General features: G+C 31.7%; 1 protein-coding gene across 1 annotated transcript in view; it reads right to left on the bottom strand.

Moving 5' to 3' along the window:
• Positions 1 to 25,851, bottom strand: part of LOC143085234 (WD repeat-containing protein 17-like) — a 57,899-nt gene that overhangs the window by 16,941 nt on the left and 15,107 nt on the right. The window contains exons 6-22 of the mRNA XM_076261471.1: positions 23,201 to 23,314; positions 22,375 to 22,521; positions 21,508 to 21,590; positions 16,749 to 16,835; positions 16,260 to 16,348; positions 14,561 to 14,636; positions 14,000 to 14,202; positions 12,068 to 12,217; positions 11,561 to 11,697; positions 11,027 to 11,152; positions 9,952 to 10,107; positions 8,318 to 8,382; positions 6,418 to 6,645; positions 5,319 to 5,418; positions 2,808 to 2,944; positions 1,732 to 1,843; positions 638 to 779 (exon numbers count right to left, since the gene is read on the bottom strand). Of these exons, the coding sequence (XP_076117586.1) occupies positions 638 to 779; positions 1,732 to 1,843; positions 2,808 to 2,944; positions 5,319 to 5,418; positions 6,418 to 6,645; positions 8,318 to 8,382; positions 9,952 to 10,107; positions 11,027 to 11,152; positions 11,561 to 11,697; positions 12,068 to 12,217; positions 14,000 to 14,202; positions 14,561 to 14,636; positions 16,260 to 16,348; positions 16,749 to 16,835; positions 21,508 to 21,590; positions 22,375 to 22,521; positions 23,201 to 23,314 (2,152 nt within the window). The remainder of the gene's footprint in view (positions 1 to 637; positions 780 to 1,731; positions 1,844 to 2,807; positions 2,945 to 5,318; positions 5,419 to 6,417; positions 6,646 to 8,317; positions 8,383 to 9,951; positions 10,108 to 11,026; positions 11,153 to 11,560; positions 11,698 to 12,067; positions 12,218 to 13,999; positions 14,203 to 14,560; positions 14,637 to 16,259; positions 16,349 to 16,748; positions 16,836 to 21,507; positions 21,591 to 22,374; positions 22,522 to 23,200; positions 23,315 to 25,851) is intronic.

Raw genomic sequence — 25,851 nt, 5'->3', positions numbered from 1 at the left:
CAGTGGGTTGAAAGATGCTTCAGTTTTTTTTATTTTTAAAAAAGATCACACTTGCACACAAACAAATCGTGTAGCAAAGCATTTTGTTTGTTTTCCTTGATTCCGAATCATGTAGACGCTTCAATACAAAAATACCTTGATTTAAAACGCTCGTTGACTACAGCATCGGAAAGGTATCACCAAAACACAACGCTTGTTGACTACAGCATCAGAAAGATATCACCAATAACCAACATAGCAAAAAAAAAAATAGTGGAAAAGAATGGCCAATAAAAATTTTCGGGTCGCGTTGGTTTTACCGGGTCGGTCGTGTGAGGGGAAACAAACAATATTTTATTTTTGGCCTAAAAGTCATTGATTGACCTGTTATAATTTGTTGTAACGAATATCAATTACATCCTTCATCAGACATAACATAAGATTTAACATCTCCTGACTAAATAGATAATTTTAACTAAATGTACCACACTTTAAGAATGCAATTTTTTTTTTTTAGAAATGAGCCTAACAGACAATAACAAATTGCAAATAATTACATACAAAATGAGTATTGGAGAAACTCTGATTTAGTCCAGAATAAATTCAATTTTCCTTGATAAATTTTAAGAAGATTTCAGCAAAGAACTTTTAAACTTACTTTTAACATCTTGAAGACCAATATTTAAACCAATTTCAGGACTAGGAGATAATAAATAATATTTGGCACATTCAAAACAATTTATGACATTTTTAAGCTTCTCAGCTTCTGTTAAACAATCTTCTGTTGAAGGAAGGCCAGCCTGTAACATAAAATAGAAATGAAATAAAGTTATCACATTAAAATAATTGAAGCAATGTCAACGCAGGTTCTATTTAGTGATTCAACTAACAAATCTGATTGACTGACTTTCTGTTGTTTACTAAGTGTTCATACACTAGTAAATCTATTCAAACTGAAACAGTCATTTTGATCTGAACATGTCTTAAAAGACTGAACAATAAATTAAAAGGTCTTTCAGTCAACTTTTAGACTTATCCACTGTGATAAATTCAGAACTGTCCCGACTATGCTTAAGTCCCTATAGATCTGATAAATCTATTTCAGATTGCTCAGTAGTTATTTACGCAAACAAATCAACAAAGTACTAAATTGCCTAAAAAGCTACTTAACAGTAATGGATTGCCAGCAAGCAATTCAAACAGTACTAAAGTCTGCCATTTTTACATGTGTAAAATAAACAGTCATGATACGTTTTTAGTTAATTTTGTTGCATTCTGTTATGAATTCTTGCATTTTAGCCATAACAGATACTTGTGATGGAAATTCAAATGACAGAAATCTATGAATTTTATTATTTTAATTCACAATCCTCAAAATTTGATCGTTTGAAAATTTATTTTTCAAAAATGAAAAAAAGTTCTAGGGTAAGTCAGGTTACTGGAACCACACATATATTTTTATTTGGCCTAAATTTCCACTCAGGTACATCAATATCTGCAAAAACAATAATCTTATGATACAATACAAAATTAAGGCTTTATCTAATATCAGTTACACCTCTTAACACAGTTATGACTGAAAAGGTGTTCCAGTGTCTTTAAAAAAGTTAAGGTCAAAAGTTCTTTCAAACTTTGTAAATTTTTCTCTTTTTTTCTTTTCTTCATCACCATTATGCAATTAAAACAGGCTGATGTAAGAACGTACAAAATAATCTGTTGCATTATGTAAATTATTCTATAAGTAATGCATACCCTCTTATGAAGACTGTTAATCTCATCTTTACTTGCAGAACACCGAGAACAACATTTGGCCAATAGTAAACTGTTGTCTGGTATAAGTTTTAACAAATCAATAGCCAGTTCCCTAAAGTAAAATAAAATAAAAATTCACATTCAAATTTCATATTCCATCACAAATTAACCCTAAAGGTAAGTTCTGTACTTATATGAATATCTAGGTTGGTATGAGATGTAATATATAAATCATAGGATATTCTGTATCTAGCAAAGGGAGGTTATTGGTGTTTTAGTAAATGGATTTGTTTAAAAGGGCATTGTCTACAATTTAGACAAAAATTCAAAATACATTCCTTTTTGTTTTAAGTATAAATAAAAGGGGAATATTGAATCTATTTCGTTGTAAGCAGCCAGTATTGCCCAAAATTAAATAAGAAAATAATTCAACCTCATGTGACCTCAATTTAACTCCTTTGCTGGAGACAGTTACCCACAGGTACTAGGCATTATTAACAATTAAAAGGAAAAAAATGTCAACATTGAAATAGAAACAAGGGCGAACTATTTCTTTGACTGATTTAATTCACAAAAAAAACATTCTTATACAGATAAATACAATAATTCACATATTTTTTAACCTGTAACATGAAATCAAACAGACATAGAAAAAGTCAATTGCACCTGCTTCTCATTTTTTTCTTCTTTCATGTTTATGTTTATATTGGATTGTATGTCTGACGGAATCTCTATGGTTGATTACATGGCGTCTAGACTGAAATACACACAAAATGCTGATACATACTATTGAGTCCATGCATTGTTAGTTGATTATTTTAGACTTTTTGTAATTTTGATTTATGTTTTAGCATGTTATAAATCAAATATGAGAAATCAAGTCAAATTGGTGCACATGAAATTTGACACCAAATGCCCTTTTAATAATTAAAGGTATTAGCTGTCAAAATTAAATAACAGAAGTATAATTTGCTTGTCCTTGCCCTATGTGCCAAAAGGCATAACAAGGACTAAACAAAACAATTTGCTTGTCTGATATCCACTTTCACTTTTCTTAACAAATACATTTGTCTTACCATTTACCATGATGTTCACATCTTCTTGATAAATATTCTATTGCTAAATATGTCTGCTCTGAAACATTTCCTAAAACTGTTCCCATAGCAACTGCCAGTTCCAGCTCATGACCTCTAATGAGTATTCCTATTGCACCCTAAAAATAAGACCACATTCTTAAATATTTGATTCTGTGTAACTTTTTGTTCATTTCCTATTTAATATAATTTGATAACAACTCTCTGTAGAATGCAATATCTAAATAAAATTGGTAAAATATCTATAGTGAAAAAATCTTAACATAAAGGGTTCAAAACACTTGTCTGCATTATACATTTTAACTTTGTAAGGTACAATCTAGCCAATTAGTTATCTTTCTTTACTTGTCAATTTTATTTTTTGGTTTATTTCTTCTTGTTTTTTTTTGTGTCTTTTATTATTTCATTTATAAATTTTAGATTTAATTTACTAACAGACTCATAAGAATTGCACTACCATTACAAATAAAGAGATGCGCCATGAGCCCATGATATCCCTGTTGCTTTTTTAAAAAATAATGTTCCATAACTCCTCAATGTCATATCAGAAAAAAAAAAAAAATAAGGGAGGTTATTCTAATAGATATAAACCAGTCATCAAAGTTTCATGAAAACTGCTCAAAGCACTTTTGAGTTTTTGTCCAAAAACTGGAAAATCCCCCTAATTTCGATGAATAAACCCCATAAAATTCCCTTTTTTTAATAAATAAAACCCCATAACTTGCTCAAAGCATTTTTGAGTTATTGTCCGAAAACTGGAAAATCCCTCCTTTTTTATGGAAGAAAACCCATAACTCGGAAAAGTAAAATTAATGAAAATCAAAAGCGAGCTCACTTCAATAGATATAAACAATTCACCAAAGTTTCATGAAAACTGCTTAAAGCATCATGAGTAATTGTCCTAAAACTGGAAAATCACCCTTTTTTAATGAATAACACCCCATAACTCGGAAATAAAATCTAAAATTTATAAAAATTGAAAGGGAGCTCATGTCAATAGATACAGTCGATTCCACTTAATTGCATTCCGCTTAATAGCATAATTCGGTTATTTGCATACTTTTCTCCTGCACAAAACCATTTCCCATTCATCTAATGTTAAATTGTCCGGTTATATGCATAGCCTTACAAGTGGCATTTCGGTTAATTGCATAGAAAATAATCGCCAGCTAGATATGCTTAGTTAAAACTGACGAGATTTTTGACCGGAAACAGCAATTTGGTAAGTATATTTTTCTTGAATGCATCATTATTTTCGTTATTATTTCACATTTACTTCTGTGTTATTTGAATAAAGTTTTAAAACAGTTTCTTTCGTTTTTATATGATTATAAAAAAGTCCTTGATGTTTACACAGGTAAAGTTTCCATATTCTATTTTAAGCCTCGAGGTCATAAAAATGTCAATCAGCTGATTGTTGTAAAAACACAACCATTCTATGATCTATTTCCAAAGGTGTTAATTATTGATTGGGTTTCAAACATTGTTCATAGATTAAATTTTTGATGAATTTTTAAAACATTAACGCCTGCTAATTATCGATCTTAATCCAATGTGTTAATCTCGTAATTCGGCTAGGGGTGATCTACATTAATGTTAAATATTACAGGACATTTATATATGGTTGAAGAATTTTGTAATTCAATCTTTCATTTTTAAATATTTTTTAAAAGAACATTTACTTCCAATTATTATATTTTCTAACTTTCAACACTCGTGTCCAGCAAATAACCCGTACAGGGCCCCATTACCTGTTAACTGCTTTGCATACACGAGGTTAAAGTACAAGTGTTACATCATTGTGCAATCGGTAAATACTGCATATCAAAGGCAGTTCATTACACATTTATTGTTTAAAATGATTATAAACTGTGTACCATTGTTAAACAGTTTGTTTTAATCAAAGCGTAACAATGTAATGTGTACATCCGGGTCATAGAAACAAATCTATTTTTAGAACAATTTTATTTTCGTATCACAGGTAAAGGAAAAGTCGGTACATAAATAAACTAAAAACAAAATGTGTTTATAAACTTTATTGAAAGAATGCAAAATGAAATAAAATGTCTGACACTAGACAAATACTTTTATTAGAATAAATAAGCAGTCCATATGTTGTAATTGGATTTTGGACGTTCATCTTTCTTCTGAAGGGATTTCCTTTACTGATCTGCACTACCGACGTTATTTGACTCCGTAATTTGACATTTCCGATATAAGCATACTCCGCTTTATTGCATAATTTCGTCTGACAAATAGGCTATGCAAATCACCGGAATGTACTGTATAGACAATTCACCAAAGTTTCATGCAAGTTGGTTTAAGCATTTTTGAGTTATTGTCTGACATGATGACAAAAGACGGAGGGACGGACAGAAGTACTGACAGACAAACAGACGGACTGACGGATAGACAACAGTATACCATAATACGTAAAAAAAACAGGCGTATAAAAAAAATGATACAACAGATTGGCAATGAAGATAAGCTTACCTTGACATCATCTTTAGACAGGTAACAACAAGCAGATAATATAGGAGATCCATTATAGAAATACCAGTCAGCTAATCTATGTACACAGTTCTTTAATAACCTATATAAAGGATATAAAAAATAAACTGCTTTAACCCTTTCCTCCATAGTGACGCTTTTTGACGCCACCCTCTTTACTCCATAATCATAATGACGCCTTTTGACGCCTGTGTAGTACCTCAGTTGAAACGCTTCGACTACAAAATGTCTGCATCAGACTTAAAAAAATTAGTATCCAATATGAAAAGGATATTAATGAGAATATCTAATTTGAATTTCATTGATGAAATATTCATTTTCACAATGCATTAAAATACTTTAAACCCGATGAATTTTTTTTGTTAAAAAAATCCTATGCAAATCAAGTATGTAAAAAAAAAATTCCATGGAGGAAAGGGTTAACCCTCTGCACCAAAAAAACTATAGAATGCTTAATAATTCAAAAACCTTTCTACCAAAGAATTTTTGGGATAAGATGGATAGGTTTTTTGCAATGGGCTTGTAGAATAATTGAACTTGCATCAATCGATATTAGCAATAAATTCTTATTTGTACTGAAATTGACTTAAATAATATTTCAAGAACAAAGGAAACCCTTCTCTAACCAAGGTACATTGTTAACCAAAGTTTGGTTTATATATTACTGAAATAAATGAAGAATGTATCCATGGGACACATATGTCCCTGGCTTGAAAATATACAGCAGATTCTGATATTTTTTAATTTTCCGAGGGACATAACTCAGGAATGGTGAAGTATGCCACCCAAATTCGAACTTGATCTGTGTTTGGTGGTCATAAGCTTTGTGTATAAGTAAGACTGTGGAAACGACAAATTTAGAAATTTTTAGATTTATAAGGGACATAACTCAAGAAAGGTCAAAGTGATGCCACCTAAAACAAACTTGATCTGTGTTTTGGCCATTAAAAAATATCAATTGATGCTAATATGTACACAGGCAAAGGTACATAATATAAATATGATGCAACTCATAAACAAAAATTCTAATCACAAAAATATTCAAAACTCATTCAAATGTAAAAAATCTGTCTAAACTTACTTCTCTTCCTGTTTAGAAGGTAAATCAGTACCATTAGGTACCCCTGGTGAGGAGGAGGAATTCTGCTGAGGTATAAATGTTCCTTCACATGCAACCTGGGCTGTCAATACTGCCTCAAACAACTGCCCTCTAGTGGTGAAATTACTGATTAAGAGTTCAGTATCACCTACAGCTACACCAAATGGTACAACTTCATCACTTTCATCTTTGATCAACCTTAATGCATACCTTTATATGAGGAGAAAAAGGGAAAATGTCTAAGGTTATTAAATCATGAGATTACAGAAATGTCAATACTTTTTTTATTTGTTGGATACACTTTTATTTTTTTTTGGAATATATTATAACCAACTTTTGGACCTTATAAATTAGTTTATCTGTTTCAATCAATAGTCTAATATTTTTCAGATTGATTCTATTATCCAATATTTGAAAATACTGCCATGAATAACATGTGCAACAAGAATGTGTCCACAGTACACGGATGCCCCACTCGCACTATCATTTTCTATGTTTAAAGGACTGTGAAATTGGAATAAATTCTCTAATTTGGCATTAAAATTAGAATGATCTTATCAAAGGGAACATGTATACTAAGTTTCAAGTTGATTGGACTTCTACTTTATCAAAAACTACCTTGACCAAAAACTTTAACCTGAAATTTGCACTATCATTTTCTATGTTCAGTGAACCGTAAAATTGGGGTCAAAACTCTAATTTGGCATTTAAATTAGAAAGATCATATCATAGGGCACATGTATACTAAGTTTCAAGTTGATTGGACTTCAACTTCATCAAAAACTACCTTGACCAAAAACTTTAACCTGAAGCCAAAAACTTTAACCTGAAATTTGCACTATCATTTTCTATGTTCAGTGAACCGTAAAATTGGGGTAAAAACTCTAATTTGGCATTTAAATTAGAAAGATCATATCATAGGGCACATGTATACTAAGTTTCAAGTTGATTGGACTTCTACTTTATCAAAAACTACCTTGACCAAAAACTTTAACCTGAAATTTGCACTATCATTTTCTATGTTCAGTGAACCGTAAAATTGGGGTCAAAACTCTAATTTGGCATTTAAATTAGAAAGATCATATCATAGGGCACATGTATACTAAGTTTCAAGTTGATTGGACTTCAACTTCCTCAAAAACTACCTTGACCAAAAACTTTAACCTGAAATTTGCACTATCATTTTCTATGTTCAGTGAACCGTAAAATTGGGATCAAAACTCTAATTTGGCATTTAAATCATAAAGATCATATCATAGGGCACATGTATACTAAGTTTCAAGTTGATTGGACTTCAACTTCCTCAAAAACTACCTTGACCAAAAACTTTAACCTGAAGCCAAAAACTTTAACCTGAAATTTGCACTATCATTTTCTATGTTCAGTGAACCGTAAAATTGGGGTCAAAACTCTAATTTGGCATTTAAATTAGAAAGATCATATCATAGGGCACATGTATACTAAGTTTCAAGTTGATTGGACTTCAACTTCCTCAAAAACTACCTTGACCAAAAACTTTAACCTGAAGCCAAAAACTTTAACCTGAAATTTGCACTATCATTTTCTATGTTCAGTGAACCGTAAAATTGGGGTCAAAACTCTAATTTGGCATTTAAATTAGAAAGATCATATCATAGGGCACTTGTATACTAAGTTTCAAGTTGATTGGACTTCAACTTCATCAAAAACTACCTTGACCAAAAACTTTAACCTGAAGCGGGACAGACGGACGAACGAACAGACGAACGAACGAACGAACAGACGGACGGACGAACGAACGAACGGACGCACAGACCAGAAAACATAATGCCCCTCTACTATCGTAGGTGGGGCATAAAAAGTAGGCTATATTAACATATTTGATAACATTCTGTATACATACCTTTTAGTTAATGATTTCCAATACTCTAATGAAACACCTGGTGATACAGCTAAGGCTTTCTCCCACTGGAAAATAATCAAACTTTCATAAGCATAATAAACTAAATATTTTGCATGCTTTTTGTTATTGATAAAAAAAACTTATTTTTTTGTAATTATTTCTTTTGGTGCTTGAAGTAGATGAGACTATGATTTTCCCTACAACTACATTACTTCAATTTCTATAATGTTAACTGGTATTTGTTTTTAGCATTGACTCATCAGCACCTAAAGGAACAAAAAGCCTGAATTTTTTAATAAATTGCTGTAGCTATAGAAAATCTTCTTATTTGTGTCATACAGATCCACATGATTTTTTCACAATGTAAATTTCTTGACCTCATTCATTACTTTTTGGGGATTTTTTTCTGTGAGTAATTTGTCAGATTTCACATGTGGAACAAAAACTGTACCCTTCTGACTTGAAAAGATACGAATTCTGTAAACACAAAGAACCTGAGAACAGTGGGAGCCAAAATTAAAAATTCAGATTACTTAATTGCAGTATCCTGTCTTTTTAATTTACCAATATTTGAAAACATATTGTAGAATTTACAACAATTATTTTGGTATTAACATAATTGATTACAATATCTTTGTTACTTTAATAAACAATTTAAGAAATACATGTGAAATACAGTCTTATATCAGTAATACAACAAGAATGTGTCCATAGTACACGGATGCCCCACTCGCACTATAATTTTCCATGTTTAGTGGACCGTGAAATTGGGGTCAAAACTTTAATTTGGAATTAAAATTAGAAAGATCATATCATAGGGAACATGTGTACTAAGTTTCAAGTAGTTGTGACTTTAACTTCATCAAAAACTACCTTGACCAAAAACTTTAACCTGAACTTCGCACTTTCATTTTCTATGTTCAGTTGACCATGAAATTGGGGTCAAAACTATAATTTGGCATTAAAATTAGAAAGATCATATCATGGGGAACATGTGTTCTAAGTTTCAAGTGGATTGGACTTCAACTTCATCAAAAACTACCTTGACCAAAAACTTTAACCTGAAGTCGGACGAACGAACGAACGGACGAACGAACGGAGGCACAGACCAGAAAACATAATGCCCCTCTACTATCGTAGGTGGGGCATAAAAATCTGCGATTTGGTTAAAGGGAAATAATTACTATGCATTTGTTAATTTAAAGGGAGATAATTAAACTGGATATTCATTCAAATTAACCAGATTTTGCATTATTTTGTGAAATATCTGGGACCAATTCCTGTATTAGTCCTTAACAATATCAATAAAAACATGAGGACCATTTTTATTTTTATTTCAAAAGAGCTATTGATCCAATATTTACCAATTATAACTGTAAAGTAGTATAATTCACTAAATGTAATACACTTTATCGCTAATCCTGGTTGACCCTTGAATTATTCAAGTTACAATTATCTGTGTTAACTTGTGATGGGGTTCATTTTTTTGTTGTCTTGTCTGACTTTTTAAGATGTTTTTAGTCTTTATAACTTCAGATCTATATTTTTATTAGCATGGAAGTGATAAGAACAAAATAGGAAAGAAACCATTTTACTCTTTAATAATACCTAAAATATGATGTAAGTTTTAATACCTGTCCCAGTTCTACAAGAACTTCACAATATCTTTGTATGTTTCCTAATTGCATATGTATCTTAGCAGACTCTTTTAAATGTTCCTCCCTGGTAGGTGCACCAATACCACCTCCAAACTTGGACATTTTGGCCATTTCTAATGTCTGAGCTTCTGACTAAAATAAGTTAAAAGAAAAGAAAAAAATCTACAAAACCAAAAGTTAAGAATATAGTGAGGACTCTCCATTTATGTATTTGCAAAGGAGTAGGTCCAGTAAGACCCCTTTTTGGCCCCAAAATATAGCAGTTTTACAAAATTGTTAAAATGTAAACTTTTAGTTATTTATTGGATAGTAGAATGGCTCTGCTACATAAATATGGGCTGTTTTTGACAATACAATGCACATATATTGGGTACTAGCACCATTAAGTCATGCTAAATTACTAAAATCTTTACAATTCCATCATTTTAGTTAAATTTTAGACGGTTTCCGTGTGAAACGAAAGTGGCCGCATTCGTGTTCATCCAAAATATTGAAATGGAAGTTGTATTTGATGATAATACATAACATATATAAAGATTGCGGATAAACACGGATGCGGCCACTTTCGTTTTTGACAAAAACCATCTGAAAAGGGACATTTTTTCGCATATTTGGTAGATTTTTCATATTTGAGCTTGAATCGGATTGTTTTTAATGATTAAATAAGTTAAAATCTTTCACATAAATTAATTGAATCCTATGAAATAGACACTTAAGTGTTTAAAAAGTGGTCAAAATCTTTCGTCAGATGAAACTGAAATTTGAGGCCAAAATCAGTCCTTACCGGACCGGACCTACTCCTTTGTAAAATTACTTCAATAACCATTCTTTCATATATATTTTTTATTTCTATGGCAACATTCCATATGATCAACTTGCAAATAATTTGTTCCATCAAATTAGTTTAAATGGTCATTAGAACACAGAAATTACTTTATTTAATAGTGGTGTTGCTGTTTGTTGAAATAAAACTACCGGTAGGATCATAGAACTAAACATTTTTATTAGATACATATATAGAGTTTATATAACATTTACTGTATATACTTACTGCCTTGAATTTAGTGAGATGTTTAACATGCATGATTCCTTTACTGTAATTCTCTCCAAGTAATGCATCATCCATACCCTGGACTACAGACACCAAGTCCCATAAATTATTGCTACCTGCTGGTTGCTGCAATATTGTAAAACTAACTTCAATTTGTGAGTTACTGAAATTTAAGATCAAGCTGGGAGATTTTTTGGCAGTAAAATAATTGTCCTTTAGTTTTCTTATAGTTATGTTGAGTCTTTTTTAAAGGTCAAGGTTTTTACTTTAAACTTAACATTATCAATGATCCATGAAAACTTGAAAGATAAATCTACCAATTATGTTCACCTGCAAAGTATTCAATGTACTAAATATGGTTAACCTATTGCTTATGGTATTTAAAAAAGGCCCAATAATTTTTCAGAAAATAATCTGTTAGTATTCACAAACTTCAGAAGTACGTAAATGCTATAGTTATGCAGATAACCAATACATTCTATATCTACTTAAAAAAAAAAACAAGTATTTAAAAAAGTTAATTATAAAACTTACACTAAAAAACTTTGAAAATACTTTGAGAGTTTGAGGTCTGACATCTTTTAGACCAGCCAGTTCTAATTGTTTTATTTTACGTTCAATAGAAGCTCTTCCAATCATTAATGGATTCTGACCAGGAACCATTGCTGTTTCTGAAATCACAAAATGTAATGATCTTTTGTGAGGCATATCATTCACTGAAATATGCATAGAGTTTTATCATGGAAACACATATTCACAAAAAATAAACAATTTTATTCACTCATTATATTTATTTCTCATACCTCACCATCTTTAAAGGAAACATATATTATAGCTGACTATGTGGTATGGGCTTTGCTCATTGCTGAAGGCTATACAGTGACCTGTAGTTGTTAATTTCTGTGTCATTTGGACTTTTGTCAAGGTTGTGGCAATCACAAACCACATCTTTTTATTTTTTATAGCAAATCAAATCATGGTTATTTTATATTTCACTAATACCTAATTAAACAAAAACTGAGAATATAACAAAATACCAACCAACAGTTCCAAAGATTTCAGACCAAGGTTTTCCAGCTATGATGTTCATCTCTAATGGTTGTACTAGTGGTGTAATGTTCCAAAGTCGGACTGTCGAATCCCTAGAGCTAGAGGCTATCAGAAATGGTCTGTCTGGATGACTTGTAAGACCTAAATGAAAAACTAAGTTTCAAGTTGATTGGACTTCAACTTCATCAAAAACTACCTTGACCAAAAACTTTAACCTGAAGCAGGACGAACAGACGCACAAACCAGAAAACATATTGTAGGTGGGGCATAAAAATGTTTTACAAAAATCTTTAAACTTTGACCAACATGGAAAACAAGAGTCAATAGTACAAACATATAGGCACATAAGGGTATGGAAGTATGCTCCAGTCACAATTATACTGAGACACAGGGAATTCAATATTTGAATACTTCTAAGACTGATATCATCAATTTGTGATCTCTTTATGTACACATCTTTTAATAGCACATGCCCTCAATTTCTCCAAAACAAAGGTTCTTGCATTACTATCTTGTATATTAAATAACAGAGGGATTTCCCAAAGGAAAAAAAAGCTCCAAGTTTAAGATTTAACCAACAAGATATATTTAATCAAAGAGCTGAATAGCTCTGAGGGGAAAGACGGCCCTTGTTTCTATTCATTTTTTTTTTGGGGGGGGGGGTATCTTTTGATAGTCTTCATATAAAGAATGAAAAAAAGAACAGCTAGAACATGTAGAAAGGTTGACAATATTGAAATCAATTGTTGTTTAATGTAATTTCCTTTCCTTAGTTTAGGATTCAATTTTGACCAATGGAAGAGATCTGCATCTTCTAAATCTAAACATTCGATTAAAGTTGATAGTTAATTATCTAAAATTCAACTGAATTCTGTCATTTAACAACAACTAAAATATTTTTGGAAATCTTAATTGTGTACCACTGAACTGCAGACTAGGGCCATTTTCCATTTTTTGTGACAGTACTCTAAGATTTTAAAGTTTTTTCTTAAGAAAGTTTGGACTGAAAAATCTAATCAGTTTTAGATTTCCATTGATAAAGTTCCCATTTACAACTCTCATCACAGGGATACAGGTACTAATAAAAAACAATATGATTGATGTGAACTGTAACTCAATTCATTTTTACCATTACAATGATTATGTTGGTACACAAAGATTTAGTTTAAATGGAAGACTACTAATCATATATCAAATGAAATGTCACATTTTAAGTGTTCAGATACATTAACTTTTATTTTAGTGGATAATTACTAATCAATTGAGGTGCTCCTGAATTGGAGGAAGATTCTCAAAACAAAATTTTACAGAAAAAAATGAAGAAAATCGTTTCTCTCCCCTATCTCATGTATCCCCACGATCTTTGTTTACTTTGAAAGTTGTTGACCTACAAATTAAAGTATTGCATGTTGATGTTTGAATCACCTACAGCAAACATTACTATGTTTAAATTTAACAAATACCAATTTTTAATTAGTGCACGATCTCTGAGAATGATTTAAACCAGTGAAGGATATCCCTGCTTCTGCGTAGTGTGGCATTCCAACAATGAGGTCACTATAAAATACAATGTAGGTTGGATATATTTAGAATATCTCGTCATACTGATTTTTCCGGATTGTAAAAGAAATGTAAATAGTGTAAAGGAGAGCTCAAGATACGATAATTTCGCGAGAAACAGAAGGGAAATGTGTAAAAAAGTGTTTAAAGTCAAACTATTCATTTGTGTGTCTCCCTCTCATCAATTTCAGTAAGATTTGTTGGGGGGTTTTCCACACTATAAAAACAAAATGAATGATGGGAGGGAATGTCACTCTGGTCAACCCCATAGAGGATTGACGGCTTGAAGCCGTCTTTCCCCAAAAAACAGATAGGTATAGAATTTTACTACTACATTAATAACATTGGTTTATTTTTAGATACCATAAACATCAGCTCCATGGTCTAAAATGGTGTCAATACAGGCTCCATCTCGTAGATCCCAAATTCTGATAGAGTAGTCCCAGCTCCCAGTTATCAATAAATATGGTATTTCTGTGTTCCATAAAAGACCTCGTATAGGGGCAGTGTGTCCATTTAATATACAAATACAAGCTCCTTGAGTGTAATCCCATACTCGAACTGTCCTACAATATACTTTTACATTATTGAGCATCCCTTTTCTATATAACTTCATAAAAAAATCATAATATTTTGCTAATTTTGTATCAAGCAGAGTGTTCACTCTCCTTCTCATATAACCTCCTTGCTTATGTTACAAGAGGTCTTGTACTTAAGGTCACTAGGGTAAATATCAGCCAATTAGATTCTGGGAAGATAATTCAATATCTCTTTTTAAAAAAGTTCATATTCACTTCTTTTAGAGTAAAACATGCATTCAAGTATATAAATTATGTTCAACTTTTTTTTTAAATTTGAAGTTTTATATGACTTTAACTGTTCTTTTTCCCTTTACAAATATATTTGATAAAATATAGTACAAACCCATCATCTGAACCACTACAGATAATACTTTCTCTTAGTGGACACCATTTTACTTTGAATACTTTAGCTGTATGACCTAAAAAAAGAAACACAACTATTTAGGTGTCATAGACAACAAAAATCCATATTCATAAATGGTTCTACATTTGACAGTTTCTTAAATGGAAGAAAAAGCTTTAAAACTAAGCATAGAGTAGGCAAATTGACATATCTCACATGCACAAATCATGCACAAACAATTACTTTTATATTATATAGGGATAAAAAACAAGTGGCTTCATTCTTCTAAAGTTTGTTTATGAATAAATACAAGGAGGTGTTGTAACTATATGACATATATACTACAAATATAATATCTAGAAACAATGAATCATGAAAATGAAGTAAAAAATTATGCTATTCCTGTTGGACATACATGTTACAATTAGAAACTTCAATTTTTTTAACGAATATTCAAAGCTGTATCGTTTTTATGAAAAGACTGAAAGACTAATGGATTAAATCAATAAATACAGAACTATGTTAAATATGAATCATTTCTATGCCTTTAAATGATATAAGTACACAACAAAAAATCATAAGCTAGATATTAAAATAAAATCATCATAATTCTATTATAAATTTATAGATATTTTATTGTAGAGCTCAAAATACATATCCACCTGCAAAAATCAGCCCGTTACATTTGAACAAAAAAAAAATCCATGTCTGCTGCAAAAATCCATTGAGTTTGTGCAAAATGTAGACCGTTGAAATGAAGATATTTCTTGTTAGGGTTACATCAGCTTGTGAAATGGACAGAATGCAGTTTACCAAATCTTGACACCTAATGCCAGCGTCACACATTGGCGTTTAGACCAGCGTGCACCAGACTTATAGAGAAAATTGACAAAGTTGGTATACGTTAGTTGCACACCAGAGGAACGCTAAGCCATGGTTAAACACGTGTTGCATAAGTTTGAAGTACATCCAAATGCAAATGTATACGCTTGGTGAACACTCTAACTCCAGGTAATTTTTATGCAGCACAAAAAATTTCATCTAGCTCAAGCTTTTGTCTAGCGTATACCTGTACGCTACACACACGTTATACATACGCTACAAGCGTGTGGAAAATGCTACAGAGAAGCTTGAGACAAGTTTAGGGCATGTTGTATGTGCTTCAAGATTGTTCAACTTTAACTAAAATGTATGCAAATGTGTTTGTAACAAACACCCCATAATAAAAGGTCCCAGACACGCCGAATGCATGGATTATCGCCCCAGATTCAACCGGGACGCGTCCCAAATATGTTCAAGAGACTTTTTATCTTTTGTAGTGTGCATTCCATCTATGTTAACCAAACCCCAGGCATACTCCAACATACGTCACTTGAACGCCCAATAAACGCTTAAGTACGCCAAATACAAGCTGAAAGTTCGTTGTGCACATGATACAGATATAATTGACAGGTTAAATATATCCAAATTTACAAGCATATTTGCAGCGTAGATGATTTTTTACCACGGCCAGTGTAAGTCCGAGGTATACGCTGATGTGTGACGCCAGTATTATACATCAAGTTTAAAACAATAAGATAAACAAGCACTCAAGTAAAATACAGGTAAAATTTGTGCAAATGTAATTTCAGTCAAAATTCAAAATTGTGCAAATGTAGGTTTCCTGCCAATCAATTGAGAAATGAGTAAGACATCTTACCAGTAAATACTTTGAGAGGAGCATCAGCTGTAGTAGGTATATAGTATACTCTGACTTTCATATCTCCACATCCAGTCACTAACATATCTCTGTCAAATATCATAAAAACAGGAGTTTATATGAATTCACTTGATTTTAATGCATTATTTCTGTTTTCTGGTACTTAAATCTTTTCTATAATAAAAAGTTCGACATATATGTTGTTTGTTTGTTCTACTTTTTATTGCCTTTTTTTCCCCCACATCTTTGGTTGTATTGGCTTATCCTGATAAAGAATGTTGAAGAGAAATACTTTCAAACAGTTTTAAAAGGCTTTATAGACATAGATGACGCAATGTACATGTACTGATTTTGTGTCATGAATAGATACCCTGTATCCTTGGTTTTACTTTTATATAAAGGTTTTGTAGATTATCACTAAATAAAAATGTTCTTGGACTAGATTAATCATCATTAAATTTAATTTTACACTTAACTTATTAAGCTTACTTATTATGTGGACTCCAATCACAGCCAAAGACAGGTTCAGGATGTCTGTATTTCTGTATAACTTCACCATTTACCAATCTTATGATACTGAAGAATAATCATTCTAATATATAGCACTTGCTAAAAACTTGACACTACTAAAATTTGTCAGAGTTTATTATTTTTCACCTGAAGAGGTTTACTTTTGCATATTGTACTTTTATTTCATAAATCCTCAAGTGAAAGTTGAATGTGTGAAAATGTCATTGAAGGTGCACCAATTTTAAATGATTTATTATCAGGAGTCCAGTAGCCCTTTTCACAAAAAATCCTAAGTGTATAATTAATCTTACAATAAAAATTTTAGTTGAATTGTTAGGGATTATTTTAGACTTACGATAAATTTTACCCATAAGGTTTTTTGTAATCAAAGAGCTGAAAGCTCTGAGGAAAAATGACGCCACTGTCTCTAATATTGGGATAGTTTTTATGCAAGTCTTGATTTTCACATACCGTAATTAGTTTAACAATGCAACATGTCTCGTAAGCATATAATTGATATTCGTATATGTGTGTGTGTGTGAAGTGAAGGTGACAACTGGCTGTTTTTTAAGACAAATGAATAGGTCAAGACTACCTGAATTGTACAAATAAATACCGTAGAAAGGCTTGTATATTTCTCACTGGTACATAGTCTGAATCCGGGTCCGTTCGCGCCCACTCATGTTCGCCCCTTTCACTTTCACACCCTACATGTTCGCACCCAATCTTAATTGGTTTTGTGTTTAATAACTCTGTAAGCAAGTGTTTTCTTATAAGTATAATTGTTGTCATTGTCTCAAAATAAAGTGAGACAGCATTTTTTTTTGTGTTGAATAAATCTTAATCATGTTTTAGATAGCGCATTGTTAAAAATTATAATAATCCTTTCTAAATAAAGTGGTATTTTGTCAACATTTTATTTTGTGTTGAATAACTCTTAATCATGTTTTGTTAGTGTATTGCTATAACTTTGTTTCATTGACTTCTTTCAAAATGAAGTGAGATTCTGACTATGTTTTTTTCTGTGTGTTGAATAGATTTTATCATGTTTTGGTTATAATAGTGGATTGCTATATTTTGGTTCCTATATTTTATTGTTTCGTTGTTTCAGATCAAAGGGACCAACCTGTTAAAAACAATTATCTTTTGTGTTTTTCCTTAAAAATCTTCAATGTTTTACTCATACCAAGCTATAAATACATTCAGTATTTACACCAAAGCAATTTAAAACAACAATCATTTTTTCCAATTATTCAACTTGAATTTGAATTAAAATTGGGCGCGAATGAGTAGAGTGCAAACGGACCTTGGGTGCGAACGTGTAGGGTGCGAAAGTGTATTGGGCTCGAACAGACCTGATACCACATAGTCTGAACCCCCTTCTCCCACAAAATATTAAGTAAATAATCTTTTTGTTACTGTTATCAAAGGTCTAATGAAACTCAGGTAATTTCAAACATTGTCAAAGAATTCTAGTCAAACCGGCACCTGGTTAGATTGGCACCTGGACAAATCAGCACCTGGTTAAATCGACACCTGATTTAGTCAATTCGTCACCCATGTTAAATATAAATTTTAACGGTATTTTATGCAAAAAGAGTAAAAAATAAGTAAGGGGTTGCCAGAATTTTTTTCAGTATTTAAGCAAAAAGAGTTAAATACTAACTTTCACATTTTTGGGTGTTCATGTACATTTTGTATATATTTATTTTTCTCAATGACTTTTTTGGTGTATTTTTAATGATATATATATGAGTAGTCAAAATAATTATTACGTCTGGCAAGGCTTTTTAAATTTTATTCTAGGACACCTTTCTATGACCGCAAGGCTATGTTAATTTTTTTCTGGGACGCCTTCCTACGAACTTCATAGGAAGACATCACAGAAAAAAAATAAAATAGCCTTGCCAGACGTCATAATTATTTGGACTAATACATGAGATATTGGATATGTTTATGCATTATTTAAACCAGTTGAGCATTTTACAGGATTGTTTGTTTAATGCTTTTTAAACTTTACTGAAAAAAAAACACCTTAAATTTGCTTATTATTTGGCATGAAAGTTTGATTTATTGAAGGCACTGGCTACGGTTACATGGAAATGTAACAATAATAAAAATATTATTGTTACATTGGAGACTAAATGCCGGAATGCATGGTTGGGTGAGGACCTGATTAATTACGAATGTAACAATAACTATTGAGGCTACGGTTACATAGCGTTATTGTTACATGAAAAACAGCAATGTACGATGGGACTTGTAATATGTACTAAATAATAAAAGTTTAAGACATTTATTTTATATTTACAATACATACAATGTCTTTATTTTTTTTTATTTACAATTACAGTTTATAAATATCCAGTAAGTGGTTTTTGGAGCAAGTTTAAGTCCGACACATCATTTTGACGAATCCACTCCAAGCAGCCATCACACACAAGTAATAAGGGGGCAGGACCTTTTTCGGGATGCGGGATTGGGTGTTTTTTTAAGCTCGGGATTTCGAGATTGATCTTTCGGGATGTCGGATTTATTTTTTTTTAAATTCGGGACCTCGGGACTTCATGTTTTTAAGCCCGGGATTTCGGGATCAGGACCCCTCCTACCCTCCGCTGTGAACGTCTGTATCACATACCGTGCAATTCAATTCTGCGATATTCCTTTTAGAAGATAAGGAAATCTTTAATGTTACAAATGGAAGTTTTAACGACCTTGACTGGCTATACAGCCGGCTTGCACGGTCGGTCTTTAATGTTTGCCATGCTTTCTGTGAGAAATACTATTTTACTCTCGCAATGTTTATATTCTCATCCGATCTTTTGGTTGAAAGCATGTGGTGTAGTTTCATGTTGTCTTTTAATATGATTGCATTGCCGTCCATTACGGATGTTAGGTTTACCTCAGATTTCAGTATCCAACTTAGCAGTTAACAAACTTTGCTTCAGTTGATGTATCAATTTTATAGAGTTGCTTTTGTATAGAGCTATAGCTATAGAGCTGTATGAAATTTGTGTCTTGATATTGTTTCATTTTCGTTTCAAACGCATCCCAAGTTTTTCATCCAAAACTAAATTGGTAAAATAAATCTCTTCATCCATTGTTCAAAGTATATAATGACAGTAATAAGAGAAGGTGTGCAGTTAAATACTTCAAACAGTGAACACTTTATCAGCCCCAGTTCTCAACAACAAACTATATTTTTGCATTAATTTTGACACTACTAATCTGAGGTATTTTTATTACCTTTAAGATTAATATGTAAAACTACTTAAACACCATTTGTATAATAATAATACTTATTAATTATCATTATTACAAGTATTAATTAGTACATATGAAAGAATTAAGCAACACAGCTAAAGAAGATTTAAATTTAATAAATTTAGCGTACATTGCTGTTTTTCATGTAACAATAACACAATGTAACGGTAGCCTCAATAATTATTGTTACATTCGTAATTAATCGGTTCTTTGCCCAACTTTGCATTCCGGCAATTAGTCTCCAATGTAACAATAATATTTTTATTATTGTTACATTTCCATGTAACCGTAGCCAGTGCCTTTATTGAAAGGGACTCATAGTTTTCCATTTTATTTTAATAATTGTCTAATTGTTAAAACAACAGCTTGGGTAAGGGCTTCGTTGTTTACCTTTATACACAACAACATATTCACTATGTACTTGGTAACAGTTATTAATTAATTGAATAGAAAATATTATAACAAATATTATTGGATGCCGACTTGACGTCAAAATGCGGTCACAAATAGGTGCCGATTTGACTAGATGCCAATTTAACCAGGTGCCGACTTGACTTGTACGTTTCAATTCCTCTGCGATCGTTTGCGGTATTTTCTTGAGAAAAACCTATTTTCCATCATCAAAGAGAAGAAGAAACTGCTTGAAAATGATTCTGGAACGCTTCATGATTGTTAAAATAAGTTAAATTCACTCAAAAAACAATTTTAAAACTTGAGATGTTTAAACAGGAAGTTTCAAAAGCACGTGTAAAAGAAGAAATTAACCGGTGAAAGTGGAAATCCGTACATAACAGATATCACTATAGTACGACTTTGAAAGCAAAACAGTTCCATCCTTTTGTAAAACAGTCTTTAATATACCTATCACATTAATGTTTGAAGGGTCTTAAGCTTATTCAAACCATAAAAGTCGGTATGAAACACCAAAACGGAATGAACAATAACCGATTACGTTTTGTAGTTTACAAATTCTAAACTGGTTCCCGTCAAACTACAACACTTTGTTCGAGTATAGTGGAATACAAGCAGAAACCAGTTAGTTTGTAAACTGGTTCCTGGCTGATTACTACACAGTGACCTCTCATGCATAATGATAACACAAGCAAATTCCAGTTTGTATAGAAAATAGTAAATACGAAACCAAGCGCGGTAGGCAGAGAAATGTAATGAAGTTCAGGTCGCCAGTTATGGAACAATGACTGCGTCATTTTCCAAAAAGGACTACAGATATTTTGTTATTCTCTTATATTCTGTTAAGGTTGTTCTTTTAAAAACAAATACTGTAAATTAAGAAATTATTGAGTGCATTTATTACTGCGTTTTTTAATTTTTGCAATATTGAAAAAAATCCTGTTTAATACACATAGAAAATTTCAAAATATGAGTTTATATTATTGCTATTATAACCCTGTTGCAGTTTTCACAATAATAAAAACATGAAATAATTTGTTAATTCACAGAAAGGTAATACTACCAATAAGTATCTTGTCCAACAGACATAATCCTTCTGGAATCACTCTGGTTCCAAGCCACACCAAAAACAGGGCTTTCTCCATGCTGCCAAAATACATAGGTCATATACAACAATTTAGCATATAGATTGATAAATTTTGTATCAAAGACAATCCCACCCCTCCTTTTGATCTTTTATTTTGCACCACTACGTAAACCTCACAAAGCAGTATAATTTTGTTAAAGAGATAGCACATCAAGCTATCTTATAGAAGCAGATGAGCACATGACTTTATGACACATGATATAACTAAGTCATAATGAGATCACAGGCATGCTATTAATTGTAGATATCTGTGGTAGTAACTTTAACACAAAATAAAAACAAAAGAGATTCGCAATCTATGATCTTTCGAAAACAACTGAACACTGCACAATATGAATATCAATCAATTGCACACATTAATTTTTGGTGAAAAGTAAAATAACAAAAACTCCCTTTTCAAATGGCAAAATCAAAAGCTAAAGTACATTAAACTGTTTTCTGACTTGGTACAGGCATTTGCTTCTGTAGAAAATGGTGACCTTGCTTACATCTTTGGTCTCCCATTGATAGTTGTTCAATTGATATAGTGCAATCATACCAGATCTTCTTATTTTCAATATGTGCTTATCTGATCTACCGTAAACATAACTCATTTGTCAAAGATTTCTTACAAATCAAAATAATCTCCATCATTTGTTCTGTAGTGGATAGTTGTCTGATTGACATTGATGTGATTATGTCACATCTCAATGTTTTTATAAATATGCATCTGAATCTGATCTACCATAAATATAACAGTTATAGGGCAAATATTTCTAACGCGTTCAGACATGCAATATTTACCTCATGGAATCTTTGTGTGATTCTGTTGGTGGTATAATTCCATATGAATATCCCTTTCTTAGAAGTACCTGCTACCAAACAATTTAAATCAGCTGGGGCCCAGCATATAGAATAAATCACTCCCTCATTACCTGGGGATGTTTTTACCTATAAAGAAACACCTAACATTAGTCTATCAGGGTCCTTTTGGAGAGTATCTGTGTAACACATTTGGTAATCTTCAGCTAAACTGAAGGTCTCAAATTAATTGGACATTCTGTTCACTATATAAGTATTCAGGCAAATTATATTAGACTTATTATATTAACTTGTATTTCATACAGTATAGAAGTAAAGTTCCTACATCAAAACTAATGGTAAAATGATCTTCCTTGTTTTAGATGGAATAATTACCCAAATATCTGTATCATTAGTGTATGCTATGTTGCAACTAATGATTCAAGCCATTTATATGGTGTGCTTATACACCAATGTCCCAGGTTAGCCATAGGGGAGGGTCGAGTGCCCTCAAACATGTTTTAACCCTGTTCCAAGTCAGAAGACTGTAATTCAGTGGTTGTAGTTGGTTCCTGTCTTATCATATTTGTTTTTGTTATTGTCATATTGGCCTTTTCATTTTTGTTTTTTAAAGCTGACTATAAGGTAAAAGTAATGCTCATTGTTGAAGCCTTTATGATTCCCTATACTAGTTGCATGCTTACTTTCCACATTCTTTGGCCTCAGATGGATATTTATCTCATTTCCTTATATTATAAACAAAGCTGTTAATTAATCTACTAAATAAAAAAAATTTGGAATAGTATAAAACATTTCTGACATGACTTACAGCCTCCATATTAGTAACATTCCAAACTTTAACTGTACCGTCAAAACTGGCTGTGGCTAACAAATCTACATCATCAGGGCAAAATATACACTCAAATATGGTTTCTATGTGTCCCTAAAAAACAGAAAAGTAACAATCAACATCATCAGGGCAAAATATACACTCAAATATGGTTTCTATGTGTCCCTACAAAACATAAAAGTAACAATCAACATCATCAGGACAAAATATACACTCAAATATGGTTTCTATGTGTCCCTACAAAACAGAAAAGTAACAATCAACATCATCAGGTCAAAATATACACTCAAATATGGTGTCTATGTGTCCCTACAAAACAAAAAAGTAACAATCAACATCATAAAAAGTAACAATCAACATCGTAAAAAGTAACAATCAACATCATCAGGACAAAATATACACTCAAATATGGTGTCTATGTGTCCCTACAAAACAGAAAAGTAACAATCAACATCATCAGGACAAAATATACACTCAAATATGGTTTCTATGTGTCCCTACAAAACATAAAAGTAACAATCAACATCATCAGGACAAAATATACACTCAAATATGGTGTCTATGTGTCCCTACAAAACATAAAAGTAACAATCAACATCATCAGGACAAAATATACACTCAAATATGGTGTCTATGTGTCCCTACAAAACAGAAAAGTAACAATCAACATCATCAGGACAAAATATACACTCAAATATGGTTTCTATGTGTCCCTACAAAACAGAAAAGTAACAATCAACATCATCAGGACAAAATATACACTCAAATATGGTGTCTATGTGTCCCTACAAAACATAAAAGTAACAATCAACATCATCAGGACAAAATATACACTCAAATATGGTGTCTATGTGTCCCTACAAAACAGAAAAGTAACAATCAACATCATCAGGACAAAAAATACACTCAAATATGGTTTCTATGTGTCCCTACAAAACATAAAAGTAACAATCAACATCATCAGGACAAAATATACACTCAAATATGGTTTCTATGTGTCCCTACAAAACATAAAAGTAACAATCAACATCATCAGGACAAAATATACACTCAAATATGGTGTCTATGTGTCCCTACAAAACATAAAAGTAACAATCAACATCATAAAAAGTAACAATCAACATCATAAAAAGTAACAATCAACATCATCAGGACAAAATATACGCTCAAATATGGTTTCTATGTGTCCCTACAAAACAGAAAAGTAACAATCAACATCATCAGGACAAAATATACACTCAAATATGGTTTCTATGTGTCCCTACAAAACATAAAAGTAACAATCAACATCATCAGGACAAAATATACACTCAAATATGGTGTCTATGTGTCCCTACAAAACATAAAAGTAACAATCAACATCATCAGGACAAAAAATACACTCAAATATGGTTTCTATGTGTCCCTACAAAACATAAAAGTAACAATCAACATCATCAGGACAAAATATACACTCAAATATGGTTTCTATGTGTCCCTACAAAACATAAAAGTAACAATCAACATCATCAGGACAAAATATACACTCAAATATGGTGTCTATGTGTCCCTACAAAACATAAAAGTAACAATCAACATCATAAAAAGTAACAATCAACATCATAAAAAGTAACAATCAACATCATCAGGACAAAATATACACTCAAATATGGTTTCTATGTGTCCCTACAAAACAGAAAAGTAACAATCAACATCATCAGGACAAAATATACACTCAAATATGGTTTCTATGTGTCCCTACAAAACATAAAAGTAACAATCAACATCATCAGGACAAAATATACACTCAAATATGGTGTCTATGTGTCCCTACAAAACATAAAAGTAACAATCAACATCATCAGGACAAAATATACACTCAAATATGGTGTCTATGTGTCCCTACAAAACATAAAAGTAACAATCAACATCATCAGGACAAAATATACACTCAAATATGGTTTCTATGTGTCCCTACAAAACATAAAAGTAACAATCAACATCATCAGGACAAAATATACACTCAAATATGGTTTCTATGTGTCCCTACAAAACATAAAAGTAACAATCAACATCATCAGGACAACATGTACACTCAAATATGGTGGCCCGAGACCACAATTAATTCCTCTATCATTTCTTTATAACGTTTTGTCACATTAAAAAAAATTTGCCTATTCTTTTTGTCTAATTTTTTGTGTGTGTAATGAACAGTACAAGTCCAAAAATATATGCAATTTTCAGAAAAATTGCATCTGTACATCATACAAATTTGGCCAATACACATCCATACCCCTATAGGCAAGTCAAGAGATGTTCCGAAAAGTGTAAATATAACCTTTTTGCACCTGGCCTAATCACTCTTTCCTTATTAAAATCAGTTAAAATAAAACATCCAAAAGTTTATTTCAGCTCTCTTCTTTCATTTCCACCCCAGAAAAGCTAAGAAATGAATGAGAAAGGGAAAGAAAAAAAATAAAGAAAAAATACACTATAATTAAAGGGAACTATATTCGTGAACAACGAAAAGCGGGGTCATTAATTGTGGTCTTGGGCCTGGTGTCTATGTGTCCCTACAAAACAGAAAAGTAACAATCAACATCATCAGGACAAAATATACACTCAAATATGGTGTCTATGTGTCCCTACAA

Source organism: Mytilus galloprovincialis, chromosome 8, assembly GCF_965363235.1.
Source record: "Mytilus galloprovincialis chromosome 8, xbMytGall1.hap1.1, whole genome shotgun sequence".
Classification (NCBI taxonomy): Eukaryota; Metazoa; Mollusca; class Bivalvia; order Mytilida; family Mytilidae; genus Mytilus; species Mytilus galloprovincialis.
Note: the sequence above shows the minus strand (reverse complement) of the source record. Positions and strands in the feature narration are given on the sequence as shown.